At 39.1% G+C, this 20,167-nt stretch overlaps 1 protein-coding gene across 1 annotated transcript; it reads left to right on the top strand.

Moving 5' to 3' along the window:
• Positions 1-12,328: 12,328 nt before the first annotated feature.
• Positions 12,329-19,402, top strand: LOC117253406 (regulator of G-protein signaling 5-like). The gene is made up of 5 exons (XM_033620826.2): positions 12,329-12,491; positions 12,808-12,933; positions 15,080-15,144; positions 16,879-17,042; positions 17,784-19,402. Exons 1-5 carry the CDS (start codon positions 12,448-12,450, stop codon positions 18,021-18,023), a joined length of 639 nt encoding a protein of 212 aa, XP_033476717.2. The 5' UTR covers positions 12,329-12,447; the 3' UTR covers positions 18,024-19,402.
• The last annotated feature ends 765 nt before the right edge of the window (positions 19,403-20,167 follow it).

Below are 20,167 nucleotides of genomic sequence, written 5' to 3'. Positions count from 1 at the left end.
GATGTGCTGTTTGGACTTTTTGACTTTAACAGAAATATGGCAAAATCCATTGAAAGATTTATTATTAATCTCATCTTACTTTTGGCAAGATTTCACATTCACAAATGTAAGTTTACACATAGAAAACATTTTATATTTTTAATATTTTCTTGTAAACTCTTATCCCCCCTGGCCCCTGTTATATGACATATGAAGATCTGCATTCTGTAAACTTCCTGTCTTAAATAAAGTTGTGGGGGAAAAAAAAAGACTACATCCGACGGCCAAGTAGCACATATGTTCTGCGCCTGCGTGAAAGGAAATAACGCAAAAAGGGAAACCGGAAGTCCGTTGAATACATGAGATCAACAAAGTAGCGTGGAGTGACAGAGTGATACATCCTGTCAGCCGAGGGGTTTCCTATCTGTGCAGCCGAGCACTGCAGCACTTCCACGGACTATTACATCCAGACGCTCCCCGTGTTTCCTCCACAGGCTCCACTTCACTCAACTTCACTCAGCTGCCCGACAAACCCGCTGCTTCTTCCCACTTTAACCTGAATAACAAACCAGGGCTCAGTGCTCCGGTTGGATCCAAACGGAGAGCCAGGGCTAACGTTAGCTGGGAAGCTAGCGGAGGCTAACTGGCTGCTCCACTAGCCGCTCCCAGCTAGCTCCGGTTTGTTATTGAGGTTAAAGTGGGAAGAAGCAGCGGATCTGTCGGGCAGCTGAGTGAAGTGGAGCCTGAGGAGGAAGCACCGGTTAGCCCCGGTTTCACTACAGGCAGATTCGCTTGCTACAGGGAAGAGGATATAACACCTGAACAGCCAGTCAGAGGGATCTCTCTCATCGACAAGCTCCGCCGCCGACTGAACATGCTCAATCAGCCGAAAATTTGGAATGAATGATGAACTAACTATTAGTTAATGGTCAGTTCTTCAGTAAGTCCTGATCAAATTTCAGAGGAGTAGCTACTGAGGAACTAATGAGGAACTAACTGTTACTTAATCATTACCTACCTTTTTTGTGTACCCTAAAGTAAAGTGAGACATCAAAATGAGTAGGTAATGAGTACTGAATCACTACCTACTCATTTTGATGTCTCACTTTACTTTAGGGTAGGCTACACAAAAAGAGTAACTAATGAGTAGCTAATGATTCAGTACTCATTACCTACTCATTTTGATGTCTCACTTTACTTTAGGGTACACAAAAAGAGTAACTAATGATTAGGTAATGATTCAGTAATCATTACCTACTCATTTTGATGTCTCACTTTACTTTAGGGTACACAAAAAGAGTAACTAATGAGTAGGTAATGATTCAGTACTCATTACCTACTCATTTTGATGTCTCACTTTACTTTAGGGTACACAAAAAGAGTAACTAATGATTAGGTAATGATTCAGTAATCATTACCTAATCATTGTGATGTCTCACTTTACTTTAGGGTACACAAAAAGAGTAACTAATGAGTAGGTAATGATTCAGTACTCATTACCTACTCATTTTAAAGTGAGACATCAAAATGAGTAGGTAATGAGTACTAAATCATTACCTACTCATTTTGATGTCTCACTTTACTTTAGGGTACACAAAAAGAGTAACTAATGAGTAGGTAATGAGTACTAAATCATTACCTACTCATTTTGATGTCTCACTTTACTTTAGGGTACACAAAAAGAGTAACTAATGAGTAGGTAATGATTCAGTAATCATTACCATTATCATTACCGTCTCACTTTACTTTAGGGTACACAAAAAGGGTAGGTAATGATTAAGTAATAGTTAGTTCCTCATTAGTTCCTCAGTAACTACTGAAATTTGATCAGGAGTTACTGAAGAACTGACCATTAACTAATAGTTAGTTCCTCATTAGTTCCAAATTTGTTTCATAGTAACTACTTTAAATTTTGTGCACCTCAAACAACTGTACTGTGAACAATGGTGTGATCAGTATACAGTACTTTACACGCAGCCCCCATGATAAATTCTTTAAGCTTAGCATACCTAAAATGTGACACAATATCATATTTATTTCTAAGGCATCATCGTACAGAATAACATGGATGGTCATATTAATGTGTATGTGGTCTGAAAATAATGTATAAAACTCTTCTCAAGAATCCTGCTGTCTGATTATTTTTGTTAAGGAACTAATTGTAAAGATGATGATAATGTAATGAAAGACTACTCATTATGTGTCACTTTACTTTAGGACATAAAAAGGTTAACTAATGGATGGGTTATTGAGTAATGATTCTGCACTGATGAAGTAACTAGTTCACTAATTATTAAGTCGTGATTAGCCCCTCTATGAAATTTGATCATGAGTTAATGAAGAACTGACCATTAACCAATAGTTCATCATTAGTTCCTCATTCGTTCCTCATTAGTTCCTCATTCGTTCCTCATTCATTCCTCAGTAACTACTCTAATTTTGTGTACCTTAGATCCTCAGTAACTACTCAATAGTTCCTCATAAGTTCCTCAGTAACTACTCCTCTGAAATTTGATCATGAGTTACTGAGGAACTGACCATTAACTAATAGTTAGTTCCTCATTCGTTCCTCATTAGTTCCTCAGTAACTACTCATTAGTTCCTCATTAGTTCCTCAGTAACTACTCTAATTTTGTGTACCTTATTGTAAAGTGTTACCCTAAACAATTGCTTTTTTGAAAGTATAGTAATTCAAAAAAGAATAAATTCAGAGCAGGATTATTAAATGTTCATTTATTCATTAATTTTCCGTAACTGATTATCCTGGTAGGGCTTGCAGGGGGGCTGGAGCCTATCCCAGCTGACATTGGGCAAGAGGCTGGGTACACCCTGGACAGGTTGCCAGACTATCACAAGGCTGACACATAGAGACAGACAACCATTCACGCTCACGGGCAATTTAGAGTCACCCATTAACCCAACCTGCATGTCTTTGGACTGTGGGAGGAAGCCGGAGCACCCAGAGAAAACCCACGCTGATACGGGGAACACGCATGTTCTCCTTGTGAATTATTAGATGTTTTGAATAAAACTACATTTTGTTTCTAGAGCAGCAACAGTATTTTTTACACCAGGAAAGTTACTATATAAATAATATTCCTGACATCACAATACTGAGTGAAGCTTACTTTTTATCAGTCACTGTGAGTCATTCTTCCTATCCTTTGTCCTGCTCCCTCTCTGCTGATGTGAATCACTGCATGCAGATAACATTAGCACTGGTAGAAGGAGAAAGGGATGTTTGTGTCAGCCAGTAGCTTTTTTTTTTTTTTTAAAGATATTTTTTTGGGGCATCTTTTGCCTTTAATTGACAGGAAAGCGAAGTGTGAAGTGGTTAGGGAGAGAGGGAGTGACATGCAGCAAAGGGCCACAGGCTGGAATCAAACCCGGGCCGCTGTGGCAACAGCCTTATACATGGGACGCCTGCTCCTGATCCACTAAGCCACCAACGCCCCATCAGCCAGCAGCTTAGTATTAGTAAAACAGTAAAAGTATTTGCTCAATTTTACGATAAGTAGCAAACTAGTCTAAATTACCTTACATACAGAAAGCTGTTATTTTAGCTTACTGTAACAATTCGCTATTGGCCGAACTAGCATGTTGTCTTTGTCTAAAACATGATGCTAGCAGCAGTGGATGAGAGCCTACAAACAGAGTAGAATGAAATATCGCTGTCTACATGTTGACGTGTTTATGCTAGCCGACCATGTGAATTTATAAAGGATTGGCTCTTTACTCACTGAGGTATAAATGTAACTACAGTAATGAGTGTAGTTGCAGTCGACTGGAGTAATTTTCTAGTTATTTTCACTTTGTTTCCACCGTGGCCTCTCTGCTGTTCACCAACCTTACTCTGTGTTGTGTGTGTGTGTGTGTGTATGTGGAGGAGCGCAGACCCAGCACAGAGCACAGGTGAGAGGCTGCAGGATGATAATGAATTAAACCAAGATGTTTAAGTACCAATCAAACAACTAATAACGTCAGAGCATATCAGTACTACAGTCTTTGATAATTTAGCCCTGGGGCTCGTTTAACACTGGGTGTTGGGTGTTGTACTTATTTATACTATGCCACCTGACTTGCTTTATAATTATAATTACAACGGCCACTTGAGGTCGTGTACATTTAGGAGGCAGAGTAGGGCCATACTACCTCAAATCTACACCCCAAATGACAACTGATAACAGCCATTTCAATGGCTTCAATGGGATGATAACATTCAAAGAGGGTAGCCTGTTTCAGAAATGATTCCCATGAGTATTAATTCAAGTCTATTTTCTTTGCATTCATTTTGCATCGGGCTGTCAGTGCTGCTAGAAAGTGAGAAGTCTTTGACGTCTTTGTCGCTTCATCTGAAAGACTTTTTTAAATATTGTTTTGTATATTTCTATGTTGCATTGATATTGATATTTCTGTGTTGGACCATGTATACAGTGTGTATTTTTTATGTATGCATCATACAATTTCAGCATTGAAAAACAAATCTGTGATGGTGGTAAACAGACCTAGTGGGAATTTGACTCCCTAAAGGTTGCCTTGGTGTGTTGTTGAGCTAGTTTGTGGTGCTTGTTTGGATAGAGGGATTCTGTTGAGACTTCCACATGGCTGGACTTTGTGATGCCAGAAATTTGGATTGCCTCTAACTGTTGCTCAGCAGCAGATAAATAAAAGATCCTCTTTTCAGCTGTTGTGCCAGGTCCTATTCATTTTAATTCTGTACTTATCTCTCCCTCATTTCTTGACCAAGGTAATTATTATTAGAACTGTTCCGAAATGGCAAGATAAGTTCAGCTATTTATATGTTCAAATAAACACAAGAAGTTTGTGCTCTAGAGAAAGGATCAACACTCAGTGAAAAACCTAAGCCCTATGATAAGCTAATATGGCAAGGCTTAACTATACAAACCAGTGAGCAGTGATACCTCCAGGAGGCTAGACAGTGATCTCTAGCGTCCCAGAGACACTCCCATAATGCCAGGTCTCACTGCTCCCCTCCCTGCACCAACCCAATAACCTCCTTTACCTTACTTACACATGGCTTTCTCAGCCCAAACAGCACTGCCACCTTCAACCAAACCCAGGCTCTGTACATGCGAGTTCCAGGTAGAAGCAGGGCTGATACTACCTTTCCTAGCACATTCACCATACTCTATTTCACATGCTACATAGCGTAACTACAATATAAGCTAAAGTTAAAGGAGCTAAATAAACTTACAGGATCAGCAAACACACTCACCTTGCTGCATGGCCTCAAACAAAATGGATTCAAATAGGCCACTCCCACACTTAAATAACCTTCCTCTTCCTGGACTTCCTCCTTACTTACACATGGCTTTCTCAGCCCAAACAGCACTGCCATCTTCAACCAAACCCAGGCTCCGTACATGCGAGCTCCAGGTAGAAACAGGGCTGATACTACTTTTCCTAGCACATTCATCATACTCTATTTCACACGCTACAATATAAGCTAAAGTTAAAGGAGCTAAATGAACTTACAGGATCAGCAAGCACACTCACCTTGCCGCATGGCCTCAAACAAAATGGATTCAAATAGGCCACTCCCACACTTAAATACTTCCTCTTCCTGGATTTCCTCCTGAGAGGAAGTGGATCTCTCCACCTGATCTCAAGGAGTTATGTGCCCTGTTTAGTAGTTCCCCCTGCTGGCCCCCAACTGACATGATCTCTTCTCTTATAGATAAACTGGCTACATTTAATTGCTTCATCTGACATTTCCCTCACTGTCTTCCTCAAACTCTGTCCCTGCACTCCGAGTTCCCCCAGGAGTGAGACAACTGATCTTGCTATGAATCCCCTACACCCCACTTCCACTGGACAAATCCATAGACTGTATAAAATAATGGACGTAGTCACCGTGACGTCATCCATCCGTTTCTGAAGAGTGGATTTGAAGCTCAAAATACTCCGCTCTGGACGTCGCCATCTTGGCAGTGCCTGACTCCGCCCAACTCCCGGACAATCAAAAATGGGCAAAGAGGCGGGCCGAAGGAAGCCTGGTTGCCTAAACACGCCCACCTCGCTCGGCGCTGCTAAGTTAGCTAAGGCTAACAAGCTAGGCTAAGAAGCTACGCTACTTTGGCTAGCGCTGCCAGCTCCCTCACGAAACTTGAGGTAAGTTGAGTTTAGCTGCTTTTTAAATATATAACTCTAATTTTTTATTACACTCATTTTACTTTCATATGCACAGTGTGGAGCACTGGTGACAGCTATGTCCGGCGTGGTGTCCAGAGAGCTGCAGAGACCTTGGGAATTACCCTCAGTATGCCGGGCATCCGTGTCTGCTGGTTTGGCTGGGGTGGACTGCAGTGGGGAGGCCTTTTCTCCTTTTTTTTTTTTGCCACTCCCTGCGAGGAAGAGCAGCACCAGATGTCCTCATCATCCACTCTGGCGGCAGTGACATGAGGAAGGTCAGCAGTGTCAAGCTGGTCAGCATGATGAAGGAAGACCTGCACCAGCTTCACCTTCAGCATCCTGGCATTAAGATAGTATTTTTTTCATTGACCCAAAGGTACAGGTGGGAGGCTGGTGGCAATCCAGCAAAGATTGATAAGGCCAGGAAATGTGTTTACAGTTAGAAATTATATGTTTTTAAGTAAATTAGTTAATTGTCTTAAAGACCACCTCCAAACGCAGTGAACTGCTTACTGTTGGCAGTGTCACTGCTTTTGAATTTGGCCTTTAGGACACATTTTGTTAGGCCTGATCATAGCCCAGGCTGTCACGGCTAATGTTGAGTTTTTGATATTCATCTATAACTTGTTTAAAATTTCAATAAATTCTATTTATATTTGCACTCCTTTTGTCTTTGTTACTGACTGAATGTTGTATTTCACAATCAAATCTGACTGTCAATTGAAAGGGCAAACAAATCATACACTACAGATAAAACATTAAGCATTAACATTTGTCACTGACAAAAAATTAAGCAGTCCATTTCTGTGTGGGCCTGATTATTTTAACTTTGTACTTGAAGATAACTAAGCACCTTACACCCAGCAGCAGAGCCTGAGAAGATTTTGGAGAGTAACCTTTGTTTGCTGCTCTGTTAGAAGTCTAGTTTTAACACAGAACAATGTGACTGGATAAAAGGGCTCAAAGTGAAAAACAAAGAATTCGCTGGACACAATAGTTTTGAAGCCCCCAAGGAGGTATCACTTGTTCGCTATGTTGCCAACTCTGAGAGGGTCTTCCTCAGGCAAAGGTATTGTGACTTTTTTGTAGTGAGGCAAACAGAAAGATAATCAGCCAATTATGTGTTGTTTTTTTTAGCCTCACTACATAAGCCTCGATACCGAGCAATACCCACAGAACCTTCTCATATGTCACAACGTCACAAATAAATAATATCTCCTACGGGACTTAAAACCATTCAGTGTGCAGATATTTCCTTGTTTTTCACAAAAGGAGAATCGTTTCTCAGGAAATTTTCTTCATTTGTCTTAAAGAAATGTCCAAACAAAACCAGCACATAACATCAGCTTTTCATTTTTTTTTTACATTCTGCTAAGATAAATGCAAACTTGGGTAAATGTTAAGACATAAATGAAAACATTAAGATGCCATTAATAACGATTATATTTTGTTAATGGTTTAAATCACCACTATATTTCCAATCATCACAGGAAACTGATGAAAGACAGCTTTCAGAAAATTTGCTTTTACTCTAAAGTAAATTTTGTCTGATCCATTTTAACAAAAGTTATAACCATTACACAAACAGTTTAACAAAATTAAGTCAAAGCTTGCATTCATGAAATCATCACTATTAAAAGGTTACAAAAAGTACACATGAAATAAATGAAAAGATTTATAACAGTAATTATAAAACCTATGGATTAGGACCCAGTGTCATAATTTGCAAAATCTTAATTTCTTGTGAAACAACCTCTTTACTGTGGAGTAAATATCACATTGGTCGAGGCGTTGTAACTTTCCTCAAGTGTCCTACATGAGAGAAAGATGACAGGTTAAAAACACAGGTAGAAAACATTGACAACAGCCTGTCTTGGTTAAAAGCCCACTCACCACCAAAATGATCTTATTGCTGAGTAAGTGGCTGTTATTCATAAAATAGTTTTGTGTTTAAGTTCTGTAGATATTCGACTTTATATTTGGATGTGATTTTAAATTTAACTGTACTATCAAGACAAGTGGAGTATGAATGTACAGTATGCATTTCATCCACATTAAAATAATTGTTGCTATCAAAAGGAAACTGAACTGTTATCAAAGATCACTGCCACTGTGGAATCATGCTATGTTCGGCTGTCTCATTATGAGAATATTTTTTCCATTGGTTTTTCACAGACTGTGTGTGGGGAAAAAGGTAGTAAATCTCACTTTGATAAAGGGTCTTTGCATAAAAGGCACTAAAATGTTAAAGTCGGTAAATACATGTCATGTTCCTTGATTGATAAAATCTTCATTTGGCCTTTTGCATCATGGGAACACTAAACTGCACTGGTGTGTCAGTAATTTCACCTTATCAGTAATAGTACAGAGCAAGCTGTGCTCTAATTGAGTACTTAGTAATGTATGACAATTAGTAATTTATGTAATGCATTTAAATGTATTATGGACAATAATTCATCATTTTAAACTAATAAGTTTCTTAACTCTTTGTGAAGTACTGTATAAAAAAAGGTGTCTTTATCCTGGAGTCAGTGCTGAAGTGATGACTCTCAAAGTGTTCACTGCACAGATGGGAAGTCTTGTTAGTCCCCATATTCTGTCTGTGCATTATCTATTGTTGTGTAACTACACGCCTATATCATACACTAATCTTATTCATATTTTATATGTGACAGTCAAATGTCACATTAGTTTTTTAATCACGTTACACAGTTCGCCACTTTTTATGTTAGCTAACTAACGTGGTGGACCTTTATTTTCAAACCTCACACAGCCTCAGCCTTTTGTTCAAAATATTCTCTCCCTAAATGCCTACATCCTAACACTTCTCTGTCAGGCTCTGACTTCGATGCATCCCCGGACTGGCGTCTTGCTCGAAGGCTAAATGTTAGCTGGCTGGTTAGCTAGTTAACGAGCTAAGCTTGTGTTGTATTGTCTGTGGCTCTGTAACTTGATGTGGATGTTGCTGCTGTGATACAGGTCGCATTTGAAAATGAGACCTCCGGTATCAACGTGATTTTACATGTATTAAATAAAGGCTTAATAATATAATAATAAGCTGACAAGCTAGGTGGTGACCGCAGACACCGATACACACTGCTGACAAGCTAGGTGGTGACCGTAGTGACCGCAGACACCGATACCCGCTAATTAGTGCTAACATATAAACATAAATAAAATAATACTAGAATTTCCGAATTTCACTTACCGAAAAACCTGGAGCACATACTTCTTGGACGGTCTGTTGGTATAATTAATCGAACAGCAAGCCATATTACTCCAATATTTGCCTGAAAAAATATCCAAAAGGCACAAACACGGCTGAGAGGACAGGTTCAATGCCTTGAACATGGGCATGAATTGGCTGAGATGACGCCGAGCAGACGGCCGAGTCAGCGGCTAGTTAGCATGCTAGTTAGCCACCAGTGATGGTGCGACCTGTCACTCAAAGTGACCACGCCCTTAATTATGCGCAATTATAAACCTTAATAACATTTAAATGGAAGAGTTAGAAAAAAATTCACCCCCCCCACAGTTGTCATGAAAGGGGAAATTAACTATAGAGACCAAAACCATTTTTTGTACCAGGCTGTAAACATGTTTATTTCTGCTCTAAAGTTGGGCATTTTAACATGGGGGTCTAAGGGAATTGACTCACTTCCGGAGCCAGCCTCAAGTGGACAGTCAGTGAACTGCAGTTTTTGGCACTTCCGCATTGGTCTCACTCGTCTCCCCCGGAGGTTGGGGCTTGGACAAATCCTAGTCTTCCATCCTCGCTGCTCAGCTTCTGCTCCTAAGTCTGCATATCTAAGCTTTTTTCTTTCATAGGCTTCTTTCACTGAGTCTTCCCAAGGAACTGTCAGCTCAATGAAATAAACTATCCGTTGACTCACTGACCACAACACTAAGTCAGGCCTCTGCCTGGTACAAACTATTTCCTGGGGAACAACAAGCTTTCCCCCTAAATCTACTTGCATTTCCCAATCACAAGCACCTTCTAGGCGGCCACACCCTTGCCTCCTCACTAACTTATCCCTTCTGTATTTCTCCCCCTCACAGACAAACTGAATTACTAAACTCCTATCCTTAACACCTTCTGAATTCACCTGTCTTCATTTCCCTTCGATGCCTGCAGCTAAACACTTCAACACCTGGTTATGTCGCCACGTATATCGGCCTCGTGACAAGCTAACTTTACAGCCTGACAAAATATGCTTTAAGGTTGCGGTACGTGAACACAATGGGCATGATGGGTCCTCATTTACCCACAGTTTTAGGTTCTGGGGGGTTGGTAACACATCGTATGTAGCCCCTACAAGGAATCTAATACGATTCTCCTCTATACTCCACAGGTCCCTCCAACTAAGCTTCCTCCTCTCTACACTTTCCCAATTCAACCACTGTCCCTGTTTAGCCTGGGCCACTACCTTTGCACCCCTTAGCATCGCTTCCTGTCTACGTATCTGTTCTACAACCAGCTTTCTTTTATCTTTGAGACCTGCTTTATTCCATACCGGTTTGCCTGAGCCAAGCCCCAGGCCTCCCCGGCCAAACTGAACATTACCTACAATCTCTGCATGCCTAAGAGCTGCCTCTGCCTCCTGAACTGCCGATCTTGGGTTCCACTTTCTCCCTTTGGTTGGATTTGGATATAGATTATATGATAATTGATATAGACACATATCAGACCCTAAAAGTTAGAGGATATTTTGGACTGATGTTTGTCATGCACACTCAACAACAGAAATGCAGAAATACAAAATACTCCACCATCAGCTTGAACACACTGCACCACAGTGCGCTTTTGCCACAATATAGGGTAGCGTAGGAAGACTATCCTGATGATCTGTATCAATCTGGCCCCACTTCCAAACACTTTCAGAAGGTGGGAGCACTTGCCTTGACGGACAAACTTCCTCAGTCAATCAGCTTAACAAACAATGTTGGTGATAAACATCTTCATCACCAGTGGAGTCAGTTGAAAAAATTAAGCTTTTGCTAAATCCAGTCTAAAGAATGGCAACAAAATGTATTTTCCTTTGAGAAACTCCACAAGTGCATGCTCTTGTTCTTGTTTAATTGTTGTTATTGACTATTTCTGCAATGACTTCACTTACTGCTGTGTTTACTACCTAGCAGGAACCGCCATCAGTTCTGCAAGCTGCGGCCTGCATTTTACATCATACAGCACAGTCCCTGATGGCTGCTTATGCTGTCAACTACGGTGCGGATCCCTGATTGGCCCCCTTTGGATTTTAATTTCTGGAAAGTATTTGGGCAAGCAGCAGGGCCAAAGTGATACAGAGAGCGAAACAGAATGTTGAGCTCACGATATCAGGATGGTCTTACCAGGCTACAATATATGAGCTGTGTCCTGTTTCCATACTACAAACTAATTCTGTGCAAACATGGATGAGCTACTTGCAGCTGCGCATGTAAAATAAGTTACAGATGGTGGTGACACGGCCTCAGGAGAGCAAAACAAGACTCTGTTGTCCCTAACAGCATGCATTCTATACTGTTTTTTGTAGCTGCAAAAACAGTGACTATTAGTACATACTACATAGGTAGTAAGACAGTTCCATGAGATTGAGGTAAAAAGTACATTTAAAAAAAATCTCTTTTTTTTTGTGAGGTTTAATTGGCAACCTTATTAAAGTTGAATTTTGAGTTCATGTAAATTAGAACATTTGTTGCAATATACCTCCTTACTGCAAAGCAAAAAAAACAACAACAACAACAACAACAAAAAAAACCCTGAATACTATGACAAATACAGTTGTATATAATATACAATGAGTATGTATAAATGAAACCAGATGATTTTAATGAGAGGCAAGACTTTTAACTCTCACTGCTGCATGTGAAGGAAAACTGGGTCCACCAATAAAAACAACTTTCCCACAAATACCTCCTTCATCATACAGTCACAGCACTGATGACAGTATTCGTGCCTGGATTTAATTTTTGCTCAAACTGATGAAGCTCTTTGTGTTTTTCCACAGCGGGGAGACATTCCACAGAAGGAAAACACCTTTTGTTTTGGTTACTTACGATCCCATCTGCTGTAAATTTCCCCCAGCTCCTCTCCCTCTCTCCGTCTCTGTTTTTTTTCTCTCTCCCTCCCTGCCCAATGTGATTGGTCAGTTGTGAGTCAGTGAGCACTCTGGAGGTATAAAACCACTGCTGGGGGTGGAGATACTAACAGCCTGCTGTCTAACACTGAAAGCCCTGCGGCTAGCAAGCACACTGTTGCTTCCAGTACTGTCATTATTTACAACAACAGCACATAATTTGGATCTGTAACATTCCAACATGTGTAGAGGACTTGCAACCCTTCCTGCAACATGCTTAAAAAGGTAAGACCAATTTAATTTTAAGAACTGGTGGATAGAAGTGTTGTTATGTTCCTGCTAAAATAAAACAGAAGAATAGCCTTAGAATATTTGACAATATTTAATTGTAAGTAAAGCATGTGTTATTTTAAACTTGTAAATGAGTTAACAGCAGGAGTTCAGTGAAGAAAATGAGGAACCAGTTGCTCTCCACTTGTTTACATAAAACAGATCTTTATTCAAACAGGTCAATTGTTCAGATATTACTGACACAAAACAAACTGACTGAAATCTTCTTCAATGCATTTCACTGACTGTCCTCTCATCTGCCTTTCCACAGTGCCAAAGACATCAAACATAAAATAAGCTTCTTACTCCAGAAGCCTGAGCCCCAGGCAACAGATCAGAAGCAGATAAAAGATAAGGCTGATGCTGTGGCTGCTGCTGCTGCTGCTGCTTCTGCAAAGTTAGTTCAATTTATTGATGCTTTAAAATATTCCTTTGTGTTCATATTCCTCAGATGTCACATCGAGCTACTCTTCCAGCAATTAAAGAATTAATTTGAACCACTATCACAACGATTATGATCAAAGCAGAAACCCCTCCATTCATGTCTGCTGAGAGAGTAACATGTTGCATTAAAAGGGATTCATAAACTGCATTTTCATCAGAAAGCACCGCACAGGGGGGAAATATGATGGTGGTGGTTGTGATAGCAAAGAATAAATCTCACTAGTTAAAGAAAAGAAAGAAATTCTGTTTTATGATGAATATGTTTAATTTATTCAGCCCAAACTGCTGGTGGGAACATGGATATTTAGAATTAGAGGTTAGGTTTTTTTTATTGATGTAACTATTTTTTATTGACCTTGATTACGTCCAAAAATTGCTTTTTCATGGGCAAAGGTTTGGACACATAATCCCTAAATGATTTTTTACAAAATCAAAAATGATTTACAACTGGGTGTTGACTTTAAATCTAATGACTTGGAGCTTTAATCTTAAGACTGAGTTTCCATAAGGTCAAAGAGGACACTACCGGCAGGTCAAACTACAGTACGACATTGATTCCTTTCAGTTGTGTGTGGTTTGTTTGGAGAGAGATGAAGGGGTGATGAGAGGAGAAATGAATGGGTTGATGTGGAAAGAGAGCTTGCACTGACGCACTGAGTTGAAAATGGAAATAGATAATTTCCTGCTTAATTTGTTATTTGGTTCAGTGGCACTTTGTTTTGTTTTGACAACCGCTTGCGTCTCTTTTCATGTGTGTAATTGTATTGCAGGTGTGGGTTTGTGTTACCATGGATAAAATCTATAAAGCCCTTACAGTTCATATTAGTCTGACACAATTACTACGTTAGAGTATTGATTTTGAAATTGAATTCCATTTGCCAAAGAACATTATGTCTTGTGTTGGGCATAAATGGCCCGCCCTCAGGCTGTGTTCCCTCCCTTCTTTATGATCATGACACTCAAATTGACCTTTCCTTTTCACTAATATATAACCCATTCAGAGACTGTTATAATCAATATTCAGTTTTCCTGCAGTTGTCGCAGCAGTGTCATTAAGTAATTCAAAAAACAAAAACACGCTGTGATCATCTGTGACATGCATTATTCAGCTGATGTATACGCATATACATTAGTCTTTTTTCTAGCTGGGTGTAGATGTTAATAATTATTCAGGTGATGACATCCTTAAGGGGCTTTTATTGAACAGTAGGTTTTGAAATGTAAATGCCAGATGACGCACCATGTGATTTGATTTGCTGCCATTATTGATCCATTCATTAGTGCAGTTGGGATCTGGATGAGCTGTATTCATATAGAAAAAAAAAGAAAACCTCCATACAGGCAGGCAAATTTCCAATGTAGAAGTAAAATCCTGAGAGTTTTACCTCAGTTGGTGCACACTCCTGTGATCTCAAACGTTTGGTAGGTGGTCACTGATGTTCCAACAGAATCAAACATGTTTTATATTATTGTTAGTTTTTAGCTTTGGCTCATGCCAATACAGAAGCACAATGACATGAAGCATTGTCAACAGCCAATTGGTGTGCTCTCGCCTCTGGCACCAAACAGAAAGCAGCAAACCAGGTTGACAGTAAAAATGGAGGGGACACTGGATAGGCACAAGAAGGAAAACAAATATTTTGTACAGTGGGAAAGGAGGAGAAACTGGTGAAGCTGTGGAGTGAACAAGAGTCAGCATGTCTGATCCACCAAGAAATCTTAATTTTTGAAACATGGTCTCCTTTCATTAAAATAGCATGGCTAACCAATGGAGGGTGGAAGCATGGTGACAAAATCCAAAATGTACACAAATAGTTCATCTTTGTGGATTATATTGATGCCTAATTTACAAGAACACTGTCGACATATGACATTTTTCTTGTGTTTCTAGAGTTATGTGTTTAGTGGACATGTAAGGAATATGTTATATTTCTTTGGCATAATAATACCAGATCAGAAACATGTCCACCACAAATTTGCGTGATCTACTGTATAGTTTACATATGAATATTTGTATGCATATTGCAATTTTTCTTCAAAATGTCTCACTGAGAAAGTCTGTGGCACCTTACTTAAAAAGCTGTTTATCTGTGTTCCAGGATGCCTACTCAAGCTGAGGTGGAAAAATGGAAGGAGTCTTTCAGCTATGTGATGAGCAGTCAAAGTAAGTATTAGGTTTTTGTGTCACACCTAAACATGCTTAACTTGAATTGGAACAAGTCCTAATAAGGTTGTGTTCAAATCCAAAGTGAGCCCAAAGGACTTTGATTCTGATATACCATAAACTTATAGTACTGACAATAACATCAGGCGGATACTTGACTCATGAGTCTTCCAGCAGAATCTCTCTCAGGATTGTGTTGTAATCATGGGAATATTATCAGACAAGGCCCTGACCTTCACATTCCTCACTAATGGTTGCCAGTAAGGTTTTAGCAATCTCAGAAGTGATGCTTAGTCTCTTTCTTCTCTCTTTGTAAAGCACAAAATGAGAATAAAATAACTGTAGTACAGAAGGTGTGTTGACTTTTGACCAGTCCTAATAATAAGTAGTCTAATGTAGCTTTGATCATAATGTTAAACAAAAATTAAGAAAATTTGGCTGGGTGACATAAATACTAAAATTAAGCACACATATTTGCACACACACACACACACACAGGCACTCTCCGACGCATTCTCATGCTCTGGTCATCTGCTACGTGTCTCGCGGCACTACTCAATGGCCCCTCAGGGTGCATTGACCAGTGCAGAATGTGTATGTGTCTGTGTGAGTGTGAGTGTGCATAAGCCCACTGAGAATTACTCTGTGAGTGCGTGGATACCAAACGGGAGCAATGGCCTTTTCAGGAACCAGCTGCGGTCTGACTTGCTCTGTTCCATGACCTCATCCACTGACCTCTAACATGATCATGTCCTCCTTCTGCCTTCCCTACTTCATCTGTCAGCTCTCATTGGTCCCATATTCTTTTGTTTATTTTATTGTGGCCTTATTGATCTCAACCATCTGATCTGTCCTCTAAGTCATGCAGGATTTGAGAGCAGAGGCGCTGCATCAGTTAATTATCTGATAAAAAAAAAAAAAAATGTAACTACGCTGTGCTGTGCTTTTCCATTAAGTGCGTAGATGGAAAATACTTGGCTTTGTGTATCCAAAAAGACAAGATGCAATTATGGCTGTGAAGATTTATTATTGTTGTTTTTGTAAAAAGTAACAACTCTATACTCAAAGTATAATTCTGCTTTTTTCATGCTTCCTGCCTTCACATGATGACTGCTTATTTTCTCTTAGGGAGATGAATACACTTGAATTGACTTTTTCATCTTTTGCTCACTTTTAACAACTTTTAATTGCCATGTCTTTAGCTCCATTAGCGAGGGGAGAACAACTACCTGTTTCAGTTAGGTGCTGTAAAGCAGCTCCTGTGAAACAAGTCCTTCTTAAGCCTAAAATACACCATAATGCACCACTTTTTTGACATTGTATGCTGTAATTACACTCATGTTCCACAATGAGTGTGTTAAAGATTTAGTGCCCTCTTAATTGGAAGCTAATTTTAGCCAATATACTGTTTGGCCTATACATTGGGCCAAGGTAGCATTTTTGCTAGCTTTTGGCAAGTTTGGTACCTGAAATCACCAGTGTGACTACTTTTGCTGATCATTAATTACAAGTCTTGCCAGATTTAGACCCCAGGTGATTACCTTGGACATGTGTCAAGACTGTATTTTCATATTCCTTTAAATGAGCATGAATATGTCATGACATATATTACCCTCTGTTAATGATACTTAAATGCAGCATGAATCAGCCTTGTCAATGTGCGCATTCCTGTCTGTAGGTGAATTGGATATTAAATAGAAACACTATTCTGTTTCTATTCTGTATTTTTCTCAGAGGGTCGTAAGGTCTTTGGTCACTTCCTTAAGTCAGAGTTCAGCGAGGAGAACTTAGACTTCTGGGTCGCCTGTGAAGACTACAAGAAGTCCATACCATCCGAGATGGCAACCAAAGCCAAAAAGCTCTACCAGCAACATGTGGAGGCAGATGCTCCTAATGAGGTAATGACTTTTATCTGAAACAAACAGTAACACCAATGACATAAAACTTAACAGTAGATAAAGCATTGAAAAAGTTAAAAAAGTGGAAAATGTGGAAGACAAAACATGCCAGGCAGGACTATAGAAAGAGAGGCTAAGAAAAGCAAAAGGTGGGAAAAAAGTTGACATTGTTTCAAAGCATAAATCACACTCCAGAGGCTTTACTGGAAATCTTATTGATGTGATGGCACATTCTTCTTCAATAAAGTGAATACTTGTAGTTGATTGTGACAGCAAAGCTTTGAATATGCTCACCGACAACACAGCTATACTATATAACCATTTAGTCACTTTCCTGATGAAAGGCTAAAGCTCTATGGTTTTATTATTATCCTGGGAAGCTGGGTGCTTAGCATGGATGAAGGATATTTGGCACACCCAGTTCAGTCCTTTGGGATTACTGCTAATGGAAATAAAATGGAAAATTAAATAAACAGGGAATAGTTGAAAGGGTGTATTTTTTTAATTTTATTTTACCCAAGCTTGTTTCATTTTATTGTCTCTTCATATCAAGTCCTTACAACTTTTATTTTTTGAAATTGATGCATTCAGGGTTTTTTTTTTATTGTAAGTGGAGCAATAAAAGTTAATATTCTTTTCTGAGTAACTTCCTTGTCTTCTTCCATGAAAATTACAGTGTCACACTCTTGAAATATAAACATAGTTTTAGTGTTTTAACCTTCTCATTTCTTGTAATTCAAGGTCAACTTGGATGCAGCAACCAGAGAAGAAACAAGGCAGAACGTCCAGAATGCCTGCCCGTCTTGTTTCAATGTGGCTCAGAAGACGATCTACACCTTAATGGAAAAAGACTCCTACAGGCGCTTCCTCAAATCCAAACTAATCCAGAATCTGTCTCTGACACAGTGCACTGACGCTGATGAGAAGAAGAAAAACTGTAACTATGCCCAGACCAAGCAGACATTAACTGGTGGTGCCTAAAGAGCCAGTCAACGTGGAAGACTAGAGGAAGGTGCCGAAGACTGAAAATGTAGAATATAATTATAGAATAGAGACACCAGTGGTTTAGAAGGTGACTTTAAGGTTAATGTGACATGTGGTCAAGAGTTAATTTCTTTTTCAATACTTTTATGTGTTGTTAATTCCTGGGTGTCTTTGGTAGTGGCCTATGTTTGAAGTGGCTTCTGTATGTTCATTGGTGCATATACCCAAAAATGATTTTATTTGTTTCCCATTTCTGCGTTTACTATGAGCTATCGTGTATTGTCCAAATCAAAATTGTTGCTGACTGATCAAATATGTAATATTTTAATGTAAAATATAAATACAGAGACTGTTTAAATGTTTGCTTCTGGTTTCACAAATCAAAACACAACCTGTTCTCCAACTCATGGCTAGGATATATTGATACTGACAACAAAAAACTATATTAAGACATCTCCACCCAACAGACACACCTTCAAACAACCCCAGTGTCTGTGGAACCTGTTGTCACTGTAATATATCTTTTCTTTATAAGAATGACCCAACGTAGTCGTAATTGATGAGAACACAGACACCAAAATTATAAACTAGGTAAGATAAGCATTGTAAAAGTAAGGATGACTGTAACCTATCAGTGTTTACAAATACCTGTGTGTAATTATGATGACGATAAGTAACCCAGCACAAATGAAGTGGGCATGTTTAGTTTTTGGAACTAACTTACATTAAATGGACTGTCATGTAATTGTGTGCTGTGTAGTGACGTTTGGCTGCAGTTCGTTAGACCCAGTGTGGTTATTTTCCATCATGTTGTATTAGATATACAATGTAATGTTTCTTATCCATTAGTTTTACATTCCCAGTTTTCTTCTTGCTACCATCACACATTCGTACAGCAGCAGATGGATGATATTAATGTCCATGTTCTCATCACCTTAAAGTATGTACGTTATTGATCAAACCCTGCTGTGTTTCTCAAAGTGTAACCATAGTAACAACTAGTTGTGCTGTACAAACATCTTGAAACGATCCCTGCACTGTGCAAATGTTGGCTTTGTCTATTTCTAGTTGGAATTTTAAGCACGCTTTAATGTTGCAGTATTGATTTCTGCTGCATTTCTATAGTTACTGAGCAGTAGGAGACAAGGTCAAACTGTGACTCAATGGATCCATTTCTAAAAGCTCCTCTGTTAGTCAAACTGCTTTGGTCAAATCTTTATGACTGTAATTTGTGCAGGGTACTTAATTAAATGTTCATTCTAATGAATATATTTTGGTGGTCTTGAATATGAAAATGTTTCATCAAAATGTAAACTGTGATTAACAGAAAACTCAATACTATGTAAAGATATTTATTAAATTATGCTGTTGTCCTATTTATGTCATATCTGTGACTGTTAATGCTGTGTTGGATAATGTGAACTTGAACCTTTTCATAAATGTCACATAAACAATTATTTAGCCATGGCTAAATAAGGTTCATGTGTTTCATCAGCTCCAGATTTGTACACCAGTGCGATTTAATTCAACACAAATCCATAGAGTAGGTTCATACACACCATCAGGGAAGGCCATTATTACTGTGAGATATATGTTGATCAAAGGTAATTTTTTGTGTCTAGAAATTTCATGTGATTTCTGATTTAATTATCTCGACATCAAGCTTTCCTTCTCAAGCTAATTATGTCATAATAAAGCCAGTTATGCCGAGATTGTAAGATATTTATTGGTCAATTTCAACAAGAGTTTTAAGCCTTCCACACCAGTGACAGCCATGGCCGCAGGCATTATGTTGTCGGGATGACCATCCGTCTGTTTAATTGTCCCATTCTTGTGAATGCAATCCCAGGAACACCATGAGGCAATTTCCTCAAATTTAGCACAAACATCCACTTAGACTCAAGAATGAACTGATAAGATTTTGGTGGTCAGAGGTCACTGTGACCTCACAAAACTCCTAACAGCAAGCGAGCATCTGACTGTTGTACCGCGTCATGCCACATCATGTAAAAAAAACACGTACCTAACAGCTGTGGTCTCAGAGTAACCACTGAAATGATGGTTGAGTACGTACTTCCGTATTATTCATATTCACAACAATAGTATTGTGGGTAACTTATAGATATCACTGTTGTAGCTAT

This window comes from Epinephelus lanceolatus, chromosome 6 (genome assembly GCF_041903045.1).
Source record: "Epinephelus lanceolatus isolate andai-2023 chromosome 6, ASM4190304v1, whole genome shotgun sequence".
In the NCBI taxonomy this organism is placed as follows: domain Eukaryota; kingdom Metazoa; phylum Chordata; class Actinopteri; order Perciformes; family Serranidae; genus Epinephelus; species Epinephelus lanceolatus.
The sequence above is the reverse complement of the archived record's forward strand: the minus strand, read 5'-3'. Positions and strand labels throughout refer to the sequence as shown.

Bases quoted from the DNA above. Each gene is read 5' to 3' on its own strand.
- LOC117253406 (XM_033620826.2), top strand. From the start codon at position 12,448: ATGTGTAGAGGACTTGCAACCCTTCCTGCAACATGCTTAAAAAG. The intron at 12,934-15,079 runs GTTAGTTCAATT...TCTGTGTTCCAG, and splicing joins GCTGCTGCTGCTTCTGCAAA to GATGCCTACTCAAGCTGAGG. The intron at 15,145-16,878 runs GTAAGTATTAGG...TATTTTTCTCAG, and splicing joins CTATGTGATGAGCAGTCAAA to AGGGTCGTAAGGTCTTTGGT.